Source organism: Nuphar pumila, chromosome 10 (assembly GCF_984573655.1).
Source record: "Nuphar pumila chromosome 10, dmNupPumi1.hap1.1, whole genome shotgun sequence".
NCBI lineage: Eukaryota > Viridiplantae > Streptophyta > Magnoliopsida > Nymphaeales > Nymphaeaceae > Nuphar > Nuphar pumila.
In genome coordinates, this window is record NC_143258.1 from 98954059 (window position 1) to 98973179 (window position 19121).

The 19121-nt window shown below is 36.1% G+C and overlaps 1 protein-coding gene across 2 annotated transcripts in view; it reads right to left on the bottom strand.

The window, feature by feature from the left end:
- Positions 1-19121, bottom strand: part of PDS3 (phytoene desaturase 3) — a 158417-nt gene that overhangs the window by 73223 nt on the left and 66073 nt on the right. For both annotated transcript variants that reach the window (XM_090019452.1, XM_090019453.1), the window contains exons 5-6: positions 18373-18430; positions 16375-16530 (exon numbers count right to left, since the gene is read on the bottom strand). In XM_090019452.1, the coding sequence (XP_089875578.1) occupies positions 16375-16530; positions 18373-18430 (214 nt within the window). The remainder of the gene's footprint in view (positions 1-16374; positions 16531-18372; positions 18431-19121) is intronic.

Consider the following 19121-nt stretch of genomic DNA (forward strand, 5'->3'; position numbering starts at 1 on the left):
CAGACTTGTTCAGACATACTCACAGGTTTCTCAGGCCAGGATTATGTTTCTTAAAAGAGAATTTCAAATGTTAAGAAAGGATTCCATGACCATCATGGAATACTTGAACAAAATGAAAGTTATCACAGATCAACTTGCAGTTGTTGGAAGTACAGTTACTGATAAAGATTTGGTACAACAAACTCTCAGTGGATTGGGACACGACTATCATATGATTGTTACTTCATTGTTATGTTTACCTGAGCTCCCCAATTTTGAAGATCTGCGGGCAAAATTGTTATAATATGAGATGAACCTAAAGGGGTTTTCTGAAGAATCATCTATGCATACTGGGGCACATGAAGTTCTTGCTACAGGGGTTACTTATGCACGAGGACGAGGAAGCCATGATATCAAGGGAAAAGGAGGACAAGGGAAAAATGGTCAAGGAGGTCGTGGATTATTACCCACACCCAACACATATACCAACTCACAAAGACAGAGGCCAATCCCTACATGCTTTTTGTGTAATAAAAGGGGGCATATCAAAGCTAACTGTTGGTTCAATCCTTTAAATAAAGGAAAATCAACCCAAACTGAAGCAAAAAGAAGCACAGACAGTACAAGGACCAATGGAGAAGTAAAGGAATTATTGTTGTCAGCTTTAGCAGAATTGAATCTGAAACAAAATGAGCAAGGTACTTGGTATGTGGACTCTGGCGCGGCGACTCACGTTACTGGTGATGCAGGTAAGCTCCTAAAACTTGTTCCTTACATTGGTAAAAGCAGTATAGTTACTGGAGATGGATCACACCACTCTGTCTCTCATATTGGAAACTCCATTATACCGCTGTCTGAATCTTCTATCAATCTTTCAAAGGTTCTTTATGTTCCTGAAATCAAGAAAAACATCGTTTCAGTTTCTAAACTTGTTGATGATATCAAAGCCTCAGTTGAATTTATTCCCTCTTCTGTTCTTGTCAAGGATCTCTGCACGAAGGAGACGTTCGCTAGAGGAAAACGGCAAGGCAATATGTATGTTTTTCAAGAAGATCCTTCAGCACATATTCGCTCTGCAGACCCAAACTTGAAGCTCCAATCATCGTTGCCCTCTCAAAATTCCACTTGTGTCTTCAGTGTCTCTGAAATCAATAAGCCAAATCTTTGGCATGGTCGTCTAGGTCATTGCAGTAGTAGTTTCATTGAAAAGCTTGTTTCAAATAACCTTATTCTCAAGTCAAGTTTAAGAATAAATGTCGATGACAACAAATGTCCTAGTTGTCTCTTATGTAAGAGTCATGTTTTACCATTTCATTCTATCAATAAAAGAGCTTCAAGACCTTTTGAGACTATTTGTTCTGATGTTTGGGGACCTGCTCCAGTTGCCTCCATATCTGGAACTAGATATTATCTTTTGTTTGTTGACAGTTATTCTCGTTATTCTTGGATATTTTTCATGAAACACAAATCTGAGACCTTCAAGTTGTTCCGAAACTTCCATTCCTTTGTCAAAAACCAATTTTCTGAAAACACCCTTAGTTTCCAATGTGACGGAGGAGGTGAATTTTCATCCATTGACTTTACTAACTTTCTCCAAAGTAACGGGATAAGGAAAAAGGTGTCTTGCCCACACACACCTCAGCAGAATGGGATTGCTGAAAGAAAGCATCGCCATATTGTTGAGAGTGCGATGAGCATGATGCATGACAGCAATCTCCCGATCACTTTATGGACAGAGGCTTTTCATTCTGCAGTTCATGTTATAAATCGTTTACCCATGACTATTTTGGAAAACAAGTCTCCTTACTTGTGTCTTTTTGGTGTACATCCCAACTATCATGATTTGCATGTGTTTGGTTGTCTATGTTACGTTCATGTTGATAGTTCAATGAGACATAAGTTTCAGGACAAGGCCCTGAAGTGCAGGTTTGTAGGTTATGCCGATGACTATAAAGGGTACAGGTGCTATGATCCGGTGAGCAAGCGCATCAAAATATCACGAAATGTCATCTTCGATGAATTGAATTTTGATTGTCGATGTACTAGTTCTTCAGAATCACAACCTGAAGTTGAGGCTTATCATCCTTGGTTGAATTATGAATTTCTTTCCGGAACTAGTGAGGTTTGCTCTAACTGTACTCAAAAGAATGAGGAATCTATGTCTGCTGATGAAATGGTTGCTCATGAAAATACAAACCCAACTTCAAATTCACAAAGGTATAAAGGTCTTGTCTATGCTCGCAGAGAAAGAGAGCCGCCCACCATGGTTAATTCAGAAACAGACAGATCCTCTACACCCAACATCGCTGATAATAGAAGATCGACACGTACTCGTCATCCAATTGAAAGATGGGTCAGTTATGAAAATTTCTCATTAGACTTTCAACTCTTTCTAACAGCCTTGAATAAAGAAGATGAACCCACAACGTTCTCTCAAGCATCAAATTCCAGAAGATGGATTGAAGCCATGAATGAGGAGATGGAAGCTCTACATGAATGTGGTATGTGGGATGTCGTATCAAGACCACTTGACAGAAATGTTGTTGGTTCGAAATGGGTGTACAAAATAAAGTATAAACCAGATGCGTCTATAGAGCGCTACAAGGCGAGACTTGTAGCCAAAGGATTTACACAAGAGCAAGGACAGGATTATGATGAAACTTTTAGTCCAGTGGTGAAGATGGGAACAATCAGGATTATACTTTCTTTAGCTATTGAACATCAATGGACTATTAGCCAACTTGATGTGAAGAATGCCTTTCTTCATGGAAATTTGAGAGAAGAAGTATACATGGAACAACCCACTGGCTACGCAGAAGGCGATCCTACAAAATATGTATGCAGACTAAAAAGGGCGATATATGGATTGAAGCAGGCATCCTGATCTTGGTTCGACAGTTTCTCTGTTGAAATTCAAAAATATGGTTTTAAGAAATCTCTTCTTGACCATTCTTTATTTATTTTTAAGAACCAAGGCACAACTACTCTGTTATTGATATATGTAGATGATATCATCATCACTGACAGTTCCAATGAGCACATTAAAGAAGTGAAACATCTCTTGAATCAAAGGTTCAAAATGAAGGACCTTGGCAAGCTGCGATACTTTCTTGGAGTTGAAGTCGACAGTACTTCTGACGAAATGACTCTCACTCAACATAAGTATACCATTGATGTTCTAAATAAAGCCGGTATGAAAGACTGCAAGCCTTTGGGAACTCCTAGTGTCCTTCATCAAAGGCTTAGTTCTCAAGATGGGGATCCTTTTGATAATCCCACACAGTATCGTAGCATAGTAGGTATGTTACAATATCTCACCTTTACTCGTCCAGATATAGTCTACTCGGTGAATCAAGCTTCTCAATTTATGCATGCACCATGTGAAGGGCATATGGAAGCAGTTAAACGGATACTTCGATACCTCAAGGGAACTGTTGGAGATGGCCTCATATACCAGCGAAAGACAAATGGGCAAAATGCACATGAGATCACTGTTTATTCTGATGCGGACTGGGCAGGAGATCCAGATGAACGCAGATCGGTATCCGGCTATTGCGTGTTTGTGGGGATGAATTTAGTTTCTTGGAGTAGTAAGAAACAAAAGGCTGTTGCTAGATCCAGTACAGAGGCTGAATACAGGTCAATGGCAGCCGCCACTGCTGAAGCTACTTGGATTAGACATTTACTGACAGAAGTAGGGGAATCGATCTCTCGATCACTTCTTTTGTGTGACAACCAGAGTGCCATTAGTATGTCTTTTAATCCAATCAATCACAGTCGTGCCAAACATATTGAAATAGATCAGCATTTTGTGAGACAAAAAGTAGAAGAGAAAGAGATTGAGCCTGAATTTATACGAACCACAGATCAGGTAGTGGATATATTTACAAAAGGATTGACGAAAGACAGATTTTGGATGTTAAAAGGCAAGTTGTTCATGGTCCAAGATCATGCACAACTTGAGGGAGGGTGAAAAGAAGTGTATTCTTCAGTTACGGATCACGGGTCTGGAAATCCAGACCCGTAACGTGTCATTAATGGCACTGTGTAATTTTCCTATTTGTAATAAGGGTACTTTTGTACCCTAGTCTTATATTTGTATGTTATTATAAATGAGATGAGATAGCAGCCGACCCTGTGTGATTAAGGGTTATCGGTTTTTTATTTTCTGCTCTCTCTCTCTCTCTCCCTCTCTTTCCCTGTCTCTCAGCTCTTACGAGTGAATCAAAAAATAACAACCCCTGCATTCATTACCCATTCCTACTTATCTGCCACTTATATATCAGTATGTCATATTCCACCTGTAATCACATCTCCCAATACTTAACTCTCATCTGCATACACCCCTACAACCACCTAACACCTTCACTTCACAGCATCCAGCTCTTCTACCTGTGGCATTTCACCAACAACACCCTTCACTACCACATATACCATCGGTGCACCATCAATACCCGGTCACCAGTATATCCCTTGCGTTTTTACTGTATTCATGTAGCATCCCCTACGCACATCATGCTCTCAGGCACACCCCATCATTGCCACTGCTATCTAATGTATAGCATAGTCTTCCGTTGCCACAGCAGCACATGGCTATAACCTTCTTCCTTTCCCTGCTGTATCCATATTACAACATTTCCTGCATCTCTTCCACAAATGTCTACAGCATTGCATCTACCCACTTCAGCTCACCTCACTGTTAACACATCTTCACACTCCACTTCTGCACTTATTTCCTGCACTCATATCACTTCCAGCCGTTATGTCACAGCCATTACACCACTACCAATACGCGTAGCAGTCCCTACAGCTGCTGCACTTATTGCATCTTCCACCCCACTTCCATCATACTGCATTCACCTGCAACTCCATTTATGTTTGCTGCAAACATAATATCCACCTACACCTTCATCCAACACTTTCTTCAAACACATCCCTTTCTCTCACATGGATATTTATGTATCTCTTTTAACTTGGAATATCACATGTGAATCTCATTAGTTGAAGTAGGCATCACATTTCCATTTAGTTGAAGGCATCTCTATATGTATTTCCCCTTTAATATAAGTATAGCATTTAGATTTTTGCTTCACCCTCCATGTTTTATAATCTTGCCCTATACTAACTCAATGTTTTGCAGGAAATACAAAAAAAAATGCAATTTTCCTTCTTAGTTTAGAAATTTTGATTTATTTCAAAGATGTAATAGCTAGATTATAATGAGAAATTTACATTTCTTGTACTAGATTAGAATGTATGAGCATGCACATCTTTTAGAATTGCTTGTTTCATGTTATTTTTCTCTTTTATTTCAAAAATCTACAAATGGAAACACGAATGACACATGCACCATTCTAATAAGAGGTAATTAATCCTAAGCAAATGACCCACACTCATGGCCATAGTCAAAATGTAGACAATGCTTAGGATTTTTATCTTTTATGGAATAACATTAGATCCACACTGGATTTCTTTTCAAAAATCATCATATTTTCTAAATTTTTCTTCCTTTATCAGAGTTTAATTTGAAATTAACTTAAAATATATATCAATGGTCATAGTCAGGATATATTGAGAGTTAATTTCATTTTAAACTCTATAAAGGCACCAAAATATGTTTTATTTTTCATCTGAATTTAAATACAGATTATTTTATAATACATTTCATGACCATAGTTAGGAATGTATTATATCTTCAATCTTATTTCAATTCATTTAAAGAATAAAATATGTTTTTCAATATCCAATTTCCAAAATTTTTTAATTCATTCATCATTTAGGGTAGAATTGCATCATTCTTCAAATTGTTTTCAAATTATTTTCAAAAATCCAAGTGATTTTGAGATAATTCTTCAAATATCTTCTTCATCTCTCAAATCAATCTTCAATTCTTATTCAAATTCATCTTCCCATTCTCAATTTTATCTTATTTTTCAAAATTCAATATTCCAATTTCAAAGTTCAATTTAACTTTGAAATTTCAAATTCATCTCTAAATTCAAAATTCAACTTCCAATTCAAATCAAATTTTAAAGTTCAATTCAACTTTGAAATTCCAAATTCATTTCCAAGATTCAAAAGTCCAATTTCAAAATCAATTCAAATCGAATTTCAAAGTTCAAATTTAAATTTGAAGTTCATCTCCTGATCAAGTTTTCTATTCTTCACTTCAAATTCTCAAAATATCCAAGTTCTTTCTGAAATCTTTTTGAGCTTTTAATCTTCAAATCACTTTGAAATTAAGGATCGAAATTCTAAAGATTAGTGCTAAATCCAAATTCATCTTCAAGTTCTATCTGGATTTCTTGAATCCAATTCCGAATTCTATCTGGATTTCCAAAATCCAGATCTACCTTCAAATCCCATCTGGATTTCCATGGTTCAGATCCATCTTCAGATCTCATCAAGATTTCTCAATATCTAGATCCATCTTCTAAATTCCACCTTGGATTCATATTTTCAAATCTAATTTCCTCTTGGATTCCAGATTGCAAAATCCAATTCCATCTTGGATTCCAGATTTTGGATCAAATTCCATCTAGGATTCCAGAGTTCAAATCTGATTCCATCTAGGATTCTAGATTTCAAATCCAATTCCATCTTGGATTCAGATTTTCAAATCCAATCCCATTTTCCAATTTGATTTTCAATTCCAAACTCATTTTCATTCTCAAATCTCATCTGGATTTCAAGATTTCAATTTCTATTTCTATTTTCCAAAACCACTTTTAAATCTATTTCTCCAAGTCTAAATTCAATTTCCAAATCAAAAATTCCTATTTCAGGTTCTGAATTCAAAAGTCAAGATCAAAGATCCCTTTTTCAAAATCGATTTTAAAAAATCAAAAATTCAAATTCAAAGTTCATTTTAACTTTAAAATCTCATTTTTTCTTCAAAATTCTATCCTAGATTCAATTCTTCTTTTCTCTTCATTCTTCAATACAAGATCTATCGCAAGATTATTTCAAAACTCAAAGTCTCTTTTTCAAGATCTATTTCAAGTCTTATGTTAGATTCAAAATCTAACTTTTCCAAGTCAATCTTCAACTTTCAAAAAACCATTTCTTCATAATTTCAAAATCACTTGGAAAATCCCAAAATTTCTAAATTATTCTTCTCAAAAGCATACATTTCTACATTTGCATTGCACAAGCGTGATTTAATGTGCATTCTTAGACTTAGAATAAATTCTTAAACAATATTTAGGCAAAGCAAAAGGCACAAGTTCGATCCTTTGTTCGATTACCCCTGGTAAAGGCGTCAGGAACGGTCAAACCTCGTACCGACGAGCAAATCCCATCTCTCCATTTTCCCGCAAAATTTTCAAAAACGAAGGCGAGTAATTTCGAAATCTTTTCAAAATTTAGGTCAAGTGAAACCTTTGCAAAAGAGTTCCTCTCTCTTCTTTCTTTTCTTTTCTTTTCTCTCTTCTTTTCTATTTTTTATTTTCTCATTCAAAAAGGGAAATAGAGTCTAGAAAAGGGAAAGAGAAGAAAAAGAGAAAATAAAGAGGAAAATTTTTGCAATGATCACACGTCCCAACCAGAGGAATGACCATCTTCATCAAATGGGTCTCTTTTCCTTCAACAAATTATGGATGCTCTACAACCTCTTCTCAAGGGAGGCATTTTCGGAGCCGCTATGTTATCCTCCTCACCTCCCGGTAAGACGACTTGGCTCTTAGATTCCGGTGCAGCTTTTCATATGACTCCAAGTGCTTGTTCTCTTTTCGCTTTTTCTAAAAATTCTCTTCCATCTTTTGTCTTAACGGTGGATGGAACACCTCTTAAAATTAAAGTAATAGGAAATTTTGAAGAACAAGACTTCTTTATTCTAAAAATTCGTCTTATACCAAAACTAAACTTAAATTTACTTTCGGTCTCTCAACTTAAATTCAGTCCAGGAAGTTGATTGGGGAAGGCTCTAGGAGAGGAGACCTCTACTATGTTGATTTTCTCCGAATTCCCAAGAACCAATTTTGTAATGTTGCTCAAAACAAAGATATTCATGTATGGTATAAGAGACTAGGGCATCCCAACATTGTTAAAATCTCTTATTTGCCTTTTATTAAGCATCTTTGTAATGAGAATTTTGTATGTAATGAATGTATTCTTGGGAAAATAAAAAGTCTACCATTTACTCAAAGATCCATGTTTACAACAAAATCTTTTGAAATTGTTCACTCCGATGTATGGGGTTCGGCTCCTGTGATATCTAAGGGAGGTTTCTCATACTATGTTATTTTTGTGGACGATTACACTAGATTTTGTTGGATATATTTTCTTAAACATAAACATGAAGTTTTTTCAATTTTTAAAACATTTCATATGATGATTTTAAATCAATTCAATGGAAGTTTAAAAATTCTTAGAACCGACTCCGGTGGCGAATATCTTTCAAATGAATTCAAAAGTTATCTTGAAAGTCATGGTATTCTCCAGCAAAAAACTTGCCCAAAAACCCCACAACAAAATGGGTTGGTTGAACGAAAACATAGGCATATCATTGAAACTACTAGAACCTTGCTCATTTCTCAGAATATTCCAAAAAGAATCTGGGCTGAGGCAGCCCTTACATCGGTCTATCTCATAAATAGACTCCCATCAAAAAATTTGAACAAGGTTTCCCCATTTGAACGATTGTATGAAAAAGAACCTGATTATAGCAGGTTAAAGGTTTTTTGATGTAAATGTTTTGTCCTTACTGATAAAAACGACAAACTTTCCCCCAAGGTCATTCCTTATGCCTTTCTTGGTTATTCTGAAACTCAAAAGGGTTTTCGGTGTTATGGTATTAAAAATGATAAACTATGTCTCCAGAAATGTCAGCTTTTTGGAAAATCTCAGTGGTTTCGAAAAACTTGAATCTAATGACGAGGATGTAGACTATTTTTTTGTATTTGATCTTTTAACTGAAGGTGATGAAACTAGTGACGATGAGTCAAATCAAAATGACTCAAGTGATAATGAAATCAGTCTTGTGTCCTCTTCATTTCATCAACATGTCAATGAGGAACCACATAGAGATCCCATAACCTATACTCATAGAGATAGAAATACTTTAAGAAGTGCCCTTGAAAGATATGATGAAACTGGTGGGACTGCTCCTCAAAGTGAGGAGAACCTTCGTAGGACCGAAAGACATAGAAAAACTCCTTCTAGGTTCATCTCATATGAGTCTTTTACACCTAAATATAAAGCATGTCTAAGCGTCATTCATTCTTACATAGAACTTAGAAACTTTGAAGAAGCACGAAAATGTCCTGTATGGATAACCGCAATGAATAATGAACTCGAAGCTCTGAGAAAAGCCAAGATATGAAAATTTCAAGACCTTCCTAAAGATAAGAAAGCAATAGGGTGTAGATGGGTATTTAAGGTTAAGACTAAGAGTGATGGGTCCCTTGAGAGATACAAGGCCCGTTTGGTTGCAAAAGGATATAGTCAAGAATATGGGATTGATTATGAACAGAGTCACATGGGTGTGGGTGCGGGTGCGGGGATTCGGCACTTCCAAAAAACTCGGGTGCGGGGGTGCGGCAGGGGCAAAAATGTAATATATATAAAGGGGGTCGGGGGAATAGGTGTTTTTTTTTTCAAATTTTGCAGCTGTCAGCAGCTGATAGACTGTCAGCATAAATTTTTTTTAAAAAAAATTCGAAGCCCATTTGGGCAAAAATTTTTAAAAAAAAAATCCAAAAAGAAAAATGGACCTTAATGATCCTGGGTGCGGTCAACGCACCCAGGATCGGGTTGACCGCACCCGATGCCGCACCCACACCCGCGTCGACGCGGGTGCGGCACCCTGCTAGCCGAATCCCTGTGACATAGATTATGAAGAGACCTTTGCCCCAGTAGCTCGAATGGTCATTGTCCGATGTCTTATAATTGTTGCCTCAATCAACAAGTGGAGCATCTATCAAATGGATGTTAAGAATGCTTTTCTAAACGGAGATCTAAATGAAGAAGTATATATCGATGCTCCTCTTGGTATAGAGTCTCCTAAAGGAAAAGTGTTTCGCCTTCGAAAAGCATTTTATTGTTTGAAACAAGCCCCCAAGGCTTTGTATGATAGGTTTAATTCTGTAATGATAGAAAATGGTTTTTCATCTTGTTTTACTGATACTGCTCAGTTTATTAGAAAATTCAATACAGGGATAGTTATTTTACTTCTATATGTGGATGACATGCTTATAACCGGAAGCGATTCTAAAGGGATTAAAAGCATAAAATCAATTTTAAAGGATAGGTTTGAAATGCCTGATTTGGGATTCCTAACTTATTTTTTGGGTATTGAAGTAGCATACTCTCATAGAGGGTATTTTTTGTCTCAAACTAAGCTTGCATATGAGATTATTGACAGGTCAGGTATTACAGATGATAAGGTTTGTGAAACTCCTGCTATAGTAGGAGCTAAAATGAAGATTGATGATGATGTTCTCCTCTCCGATCCTACTCCCTACAGACAGCTTGTAGGATCGTTGATGTACCTGAGTATTACCAGACCAGATATCTCACATGCAGTTCATACGGCAAGTCAGTTTCAGCATACACCAACTTTTGTTCACATGAGTGTCGTCTTACGGGTCGTAAGATACCTAAAGGGTACTCTAAATAAGGAAATTTTTATGTCATCTTCTTTTGATTTAAAATTAATTGCTTATGCTGACTCTGATTGGGGAGGTGACCCAAATAACCGTCACTCCACCACTGGTTTTTGTGTGTTCTTAGGTGATTCACTGATCTCGTTGAGATGTAAGAAGCAACAAAAAGTTTCTCTATCTTTGACTGAAGCTGAATATCGTGTCATGACAACTACTACCATGTAAATTGTATGGATCCATCAGCTGCTTGAAGATATGAGGATCACTATTAAAGGGCCCACCAAGGTTTTAAAACTCGCTGAGTCAACTCGGTGACTCGGCTCGGCTCAGCCCTCCAGCGAGTCAACCCAGCAAGCTAAACTCGGTCTGCGAAGACTCGGCTGTGACACGGCCTGACTCGGCTTGACTCGGCCTGACTCGGGCGAGTTCTGGAATGTTTAAAATTTGATTTTTTCAGTATTTCAGAATAAAAAAATTTGTAATATTATTGAGAATATTGTTGTTACTTTCTTAATGTCTTCAATATGTAAAGAAGACAATATGTGACTATGATCTAAGGTAAATGTTATTGGATATGAATCTATTTCTAGAAGCATCAGGCAGGACAATCTTCATATTCAACAACAGCTAATTAATATTTTATGATCAAGTAGATTGTTGCTTTTATTATGTTCTACACAATTATATTTTTTGCAGTTTCTTTGCATAAATGCATTTAATATTTTGCTTTAAACTTTACTAACATGACTATATAACAAGGAAGAATTTGGTTTTCTCCTCACACCTTTCCTCTTTGCCCCCATCTTTATGAAGGCATAATAGACAAGAAACTGGAACAAAGTCATACATAACTTTGGCCTTAACATCCATAGAGTTCCAACATCTACTTGGTGCTTCTTTCTTGTCCTTTCTGACTTTATATTTTCTTTGTATCTCATATAGGCTATACCCCTTTAATCAGAACCAATTGTCCTCACCTTGCCTTATCACATCCAACAAAAATTCTCTTTTTTTTATAGGCATGTGCATTTTTAATGCATAAAGGCATCTATGTAACTGGAATAAATTGTGCTCTTTCATTCCACATTTCCAACTTATTGCTCATTAATGAACAATTTATCCACATGCTACGATCTCCTTATTTCAGTTCAACCCAAGATTCTGCATGGAGCCAAAAAAACATCTCTTGTTTACTGAAAAACATGGTTTGAGACAAATTATATATTGTTTTTCTTTTAAAATCAAAAGTTAACAAAACCCGGTCCGAGTCACCGAGTTGACCCGCCGAGTCACGAGTCAATAAAGAACGAGTCGAGTCCCGAGTCACTGGGTTTTAAAACCTTGGGGCCCACTAAGCTATGCTGTGATAACAAAAGTGCAATTTATATTGCCAAAAATCATACTTTCCAAGAGCGGACTAAGCACATTGAAATAGATTGTCATTATGTTCGTGAAGCTTATCTAAAAGAAATCATTGATCTACCTTATGTTACTTCAGAATATCAGTTGGCAGATTTCTTCACCAAAGCTTTATGTGCACCACGATTCAACTTTCTCCTTGGCAAACTTTCGGTCATCATGCCCTAAGTTTGAGGGGGGGTGTTAAATTATGTAATCTAGTATATATATTCATATATATATATATATATATATATATGTATTATGTATATGTATCTCAATATATATATATATATGAATATATATACTTATTTCTTTTTTGTTTCTTTTTACCTGAAAAGGGTATTTCTGTAAATTCCTATTTTACACATATTCCCCTTGGAATATGATTGTAATTCTTTTTTTTCTTTCTTTCTTTTTCTTACTTGGTTTGTGTGCCACATAGGGAGGCTCCCCAAAGAGTCGTTGGGGGCTCCCAACGACTCTCTTGGGAGCCCCCTTTTGTGGCTCCTTTATGGGCTTATAAATAGGGGTTTCACCCCTTTGTATTTCTTATGGCTTTGAGTCAAAGCCCAAGTGCTCAATAAAGTGGTTCCAATATTTTTATGCCATTGCGCATTTGTGAGATTTTGTGAGTTGTGCTTTTGTGCACAAGTGTTCTTATCGTGCATGTGTGCCGAGTTTGTTATCAAGAATATTAAGATCTTGATCTTAGTATCTTGTTAGAGATACTTTTACAAGTATATGTTTGTCCATCTCTTCATGTTGACTTTTGTCTATACCCAAGAATTAGTTCATCAATTTCTTACTTATATCTATGACTTCATCCAGTGTTGTACTTGGAACTTATTCATATAGGGTTATGTGCCCATTTTATTTACATCACAAACATTGTGTATAGTGTCCTCTTAAACTGATCCTATTCAAAACATAACCCAAAAAATGAATGTGTTAAATGATGATATAATTTGAGTTCTGACTTATAAAATTATCACAAATTAATGCATTTATATAACCCAATTATAGTGATCATATGTCTATATATATATAATATTAAATCCCAGTGAATCTCACTACATCCTTATCATCCCAATGAATCATGATATCTCCTCTGTGTGTGTGTATAGAGTAATTGGTCTTCCCTACCCAACTTGAGTATGGACTCAGTCTGCAGACTCTGCACCATATTATTTAACAAAGTTTCGTTGCAATTTGCATGTATTCTTAGATGAGGAATTTCTTATGTTAAGGCAGGTTTTTAAAAGAATATAAAAATCAACACATACTGCAGCAGAACTTTGAAATGCAAAAGTATGATTTCTGCATCGAAACAATTTGATCCAAAGCATGTTTTAGGACAGCCTCAGATTGAAAAACATCTGCAGCTATGGTTTGTTGAAGTGGTCCACACTTTTTTTTTTTGAGAAGAAAGGCAAATGTTGAAGTGGTCCACACTCAATTAGGGAGATCAGACCAATTACACACACACATGTTAAGATGATGTAATCTTATATATATATATATATATATATATATATATATATATATATATATATATATATATATATATAATATCTTCATATATTTATGTATACATATATATATGATATATATGTATAAATATGCTAAGAGATATGTATATAATGTATACATACATTATATATATATATATTTATCACTGTAATAGGTAAATACCCTCTAGGGGCATTTTCATCGTTTTCTTGTGTAATAGGTTATGTCCTCTAGGGACAGATTTTCTTTTTCTTTATTTTTTTTTTTTGTATTATCTTTATCCCAAAGACCAAGGATATTAAGGTCTTTTTGCTCTTAAGAGTCGTTGGAAGCATCCCAACAGCTATATTTATAGCGAGTTCCCTTTTGGCTCTTCCTTTGTGTATATAAGGGATCTCTTGTCCCCATGTTATGTAATGCTTCTCTTAAGCATTTATGCTCAATAAAGAATAATATTTTTTATATTTTGTGTTTTTTTATTTAATTCCTTAATGTTTTATATGCACTTAGTGCTTGTGTTGTTGCCCCTTGATGGCTATTATTTTGTCCTATAGTGGACTTGTAAATGTGCACATTGTGTTGCGATCTTATAAGCCCTTAATGGCATTGGTTTGTGCTTATGCACTTTTGTGATCGTAATCTTATAAAGCCCCTAGTGGCATTGTTTTTGTATTTTCTATTGTTTCATTACAATCTATGTCACAGGGATTCAGCTAGCAGGGTGCCGCACCCGCGTCGACACGACTCGACGCGGGTGAGGGTGCGGCACCGGGTGCGGTCAACCCGATTCTGGGTGCGTTGACCGCACCCAGGATCATTTCGGTCCATTTTTGTTTGGATTTTTTTTTAAAAAAAAAATTGCCCTACAAAATGGGCTGCAGAATTTAAAAAAAAAAAAATCTTGACAGCTGCTTGTTGCTGCTGCTCTTGTTTTATAAAGGGGCACTTGTGTCCACAACATCTGACGAGCTTTGTTGGCATCCCATGCTATTCCTGCCTCCAAACAATTAATTCACAGCGTTGGAAAACATACTGTTAACTTGGAAATGATGATTCATCTTCCTCAAAAATTAAAACCAAAATTCAAGAGCCTTTTGAAGTCTTTATGCTTCAACCAACCAAATCCTTTTTCGTCAAGGATTTTCTCTCTCCATAATAAATGATAATAAATGATAATGATGGTGGTAGAGTAGAGCCTTGGTGGCTATTAGTATTCACTTTTCTCCTGACGAGGTGCTCTAGCCGTAGCCTTGTGTAGACCTCTCTTTTCCACATGTCAAATCCAATAAATTTCTTTTAGTTGTCATCTGTGTGCAACTGTATATAAAATGAAATTTGAAGAGCCCTAGGCAGTGGCGTCGTAGGCCGAGTGAAGACTCTCTCTCCAACAAACCACGTCAAACCTTTCGCTTATATTTTTTTTCATGAAGACCAGGGAGTTTCAGACATGATTGAATCATGACACTCAGCAGAACGGAGCAGGCTAGGTCGATCAGATTGCCAATCCTTTCGGTTCATCAATTTTGTCCCGTTGAGCTAAAGTACACAACAAGCAGAACGTGGGTAACAAGTCTTCACCCCTGACCCCCTTCTATATATATATATATATATATATATATATATATATATATATATATATATATATATATATATACATTTTTGCCCCTACCGAACCCGGGTTTTTTAGAAGTGCTGAATCCCCGCACCCGCACCCGCGCCCATGTGACATAGATTACAATATACATTGTTATTTATATAAAATATATATTATATATAATAGTCAACTTGGGTTGACTAAGTCAACCAATGTTGACTTTATATAACCGTTGGAGAGGGTCCAATGGTTATATCTCTAGCCATTGGATCCTCTCCAATGGCTAGAAGGGTTCTCCCCTTCTCCTTTTCTCTCCTTCTTCCCTATAAATAGGGGTGGGTGGATGCATTGTAAAGTGAGACATTGATAGGTAGTATTAGGTACTTTTTGTGTTTTGAGAATTATGTAGTGAGGAATTTATGTAATTTCTTTTTTGTATTCTATTTGTGTTCTCTATTAATGAAGATATTCATTCATATTTAATAGGTTTCACCTTTGTTGTTATGGTCTTGTCCAAATGCATTATGTTTCAACTCTTGATGCTGTTTTTGGAGTGCATCGGGATCCGTACTATTTTGTGACCACACACACATATATATCATCCCTATGAATCACACTATGCTCCATGTAGATTGATGTCCACATCAAATCCAAGACATCATTTTCTTTTCTACTTTTTCATGGTAGATAGTGACTAAACAACTCAGTAATACCTTTCATTCTATATGCTTCCATTTCTCAAAAAATAACCATACAAATTTATCATTAACTGCCATCTTCATAGGCATGCAGCATGCAGATATTATGAAATAATACTTGTTAAATGTTTTGGAAAAGAAAAAAGAGAAAAAAAAATCCACTAAAATGGAAACATGTAACCTCTAAGGTCTAACAACTTCATAATGATATCCGAGCAAAATGACTATAACACGAAGTGACATATAACCAGTAACATAATAAAAGATGGTAAACTAACCTACTTCTGGCAATATAACACACTTCATTAATGTTCGAATCAAAAAGCAAAGGTCAAAGACAGTACAGCTCTCCTATGCACAATGTTCACAGTGATATTCTCACAAACTTCAGCTTGTTCCAGATTTTGCATGTGTTGCAAAGGTTTACTACAGATATGTAAGAAGATTTTAACTAAAGTGAACAAAATATATTAGTCACTGGAGCACGTTATGCATATCATCTTCAACCCATTGCTTCCTAAGTAGGAATATCCACAGAAAAACATGAACCAAAACAAACATCTTCTGAGGCTGCCTGATAACTACTTACCATTCAATGGAGCAGGAAGAACTTCAGGAAAATCAAAGCGGCTGAACTCTCCAGGTTTATTCGGCATTGCAAAAATCATTGAGTGTTCCTTCCATTGTAATCGATCATTTATACCAAGTTCACTGAACAAATTTTGGATGTTCGGATAAGCCCCAACTGGAGGAAGTCATAACCATACAAGACAATACACTCATCAGTAGGGATTACAGATGCTGTGGAAAGACAGCTACACAATAATGTTTGCATAACAAATTGATCTAGAAACAACTAAAGGACAGGAAACATGATGACGAAGATGCATCCAGATGTTTTAAATCTGCACATTCATAATAGGAAGGCAGTAAAAGCCTGATTTATCATGCTAATGTTGAATTGTTTTTTCCTTTATCCTTTGTTTTTACCTTCTGGCTGCTCATCACTACTCTCTTTTTCCTTTTGATGAAAGTTCTCTTTCTTTTGAAATAAAAAATAAAAGATATATATACTCTTGATTCGTCATTATCCTGAATGCAATCCTATTGACACATCCACCAGTCCATGACAAACTCCTTTAGTTCTGGTGCAAATACCACCAAGCTTCCATTCTGAAAATTCACCTGACTTTTTGTTTCTTTCCCCAAATCAGGCTAATAGAACCATGATCTGAAACAGTCCTGGAATCAATGGTATTAATAGTGTTCTTTGCCTTCTCAAAGAAGACCTGCTCCAAAAAATTGTCTAGACTACAAAAACAAGGCGGATACCTATTATTAGAACAAGAACGCATTTACCCAGATAGCAGAAAGTCTACAGACTTAGATTTTCCACAAAACTGCCAAATCTCTATGCATTGGCTTCCCTATAAAATACCTTATTGCTTCCACCCGTGGACAAGAGGGAACTAAAATCCTTGTTGATAACGGAGGGATCCTGAATATTGTCACCAATTCCCTCAAACTGCTCCCAAACTCTTTTTGCCGCTACTAACCAGTCCATAAACTAATGATAGCATGAAAGGACTATCGGACAACCTTCCCAAACCTCACAAAAATTGAATACTTTCTGATCTTCCTCACACCCCCATCCAGGTTCTTCTGCCACATTATAATAATAACCCAACATTTCTCACTTGCTAGTGAAAAAGAATAGTTATAACCCCTCCAAATAGAGTTGATAAAGCAATGATTGACCTTCTCAACCTTGGACTCTGAAACATAGATTATTATGTCACATTTGGTGGATTGTCGAAAATTAGCTAGGAAATCCCTTCCACCTGTCATGAAGTGGCGCGAAACCCAAGACACAAACGAAAGACAAATAAATAGGAACAAAAGCATAGACATAACTCATTTGACCATAGATAAGAAATAGCATGTTTATGCATTCATAATAACACCAAAAAATAAAATACTAATTTTTATTAATAATAAAATAAACAAAAAATTACACATAAACCTCACTACAAAACACTCACACACAATATGTACAATCATCCTCTCTCAAACTCACAATGAGGCATAAGCCTCATATAAATAGCCAAGCAAAAAACTAGCCGTTAGGATGGTCTAATGGCCAGTTTGACAAACTTTTGCAATTCACCCGAGTAAAAGTAGTTTGAGTGGTTTTTCATCACGTATCAACAACAATGGATGCAGAAGTTTAATTTTTGCTTCCACATTATGGTGATATCATTGACATGCTGGACTCAGTTACATGCCCTGAAAAGCTCTATGTCCATTACTACCTTCTGTGGAGGCAGATGTTTGATTTTTCTTTTTCCATTAGAGATACCATTGACTTGCTTGAGTCAGTATGCTATGCAAGACTTGTGTTCCTCAATGAATTTCATTGTCGATATCTGTGTGCCTAGCAAGAAACTGCAATAGTGAAAAGATTTTCTAGAGAAATTTATTTCCAACCCAAAGGACTTCGTTTACAACATCTGGTACAGAGTAATATGAAATCTTGTGAAGGATTTGTGTGCTGTTTAGTGCTGCATGAGTCAATGGAAAAACTTACAGAATATATGTAGCCCAGTCTCATACCAATCACCGTCACTATCTTTCCATGCAGCCACCTTTACAAGTAACAACAACCACACCAATCAGAATCAGAAAGATGTTATGAGATACCAAGCAGAAACTAGATATGATAAATATCAAACTCATAACAGGGGCATGAAGGAAAACTAAGACTAATTTTCACATATAGAAGAGGAGAGGGTAACAAGCAAGAGTAGAAAATCTCTCTAGCTAAGTATGTCTTTAATCCGTCTTCACCTCAAACTGCATATTGCTTCAGTTGCACCAAAGGAGCCAGCCAAGTAGAGAGTTCAAACTGAAATCTACATTCTATTTCCATCTAAAATTTTATATCCTCAAACAGTCTTGTTCACATTTAATTGCTTGTAGAAAGGGCCAATTATCACCCAAAACGAGAACTGAATTTTGTTTTTAAAGAACACTTTACCTGGTCAATCCAGTAGATTGGCCAGGTTTCTACTAAAACGTGGCCGAGACTTGCTTGACTCTGATTGAGTCATAGGTTAACCTAGGTGAGTCACATGACATGACCAAATCATTAGGTGCACATATTACCCCAATCCCCCCCCCAAAGATAAGAGAGAGAGAGAGAACACTACCTCGCGTATTTCTATATGTTTCATAACATGAAGTTAACATGACCTGAATGTTAAAGTTGTATATATAGGTGTATATATAGCTATAGACAATGTTGTAAGTATTGTACCATATTGTACGATACGTATA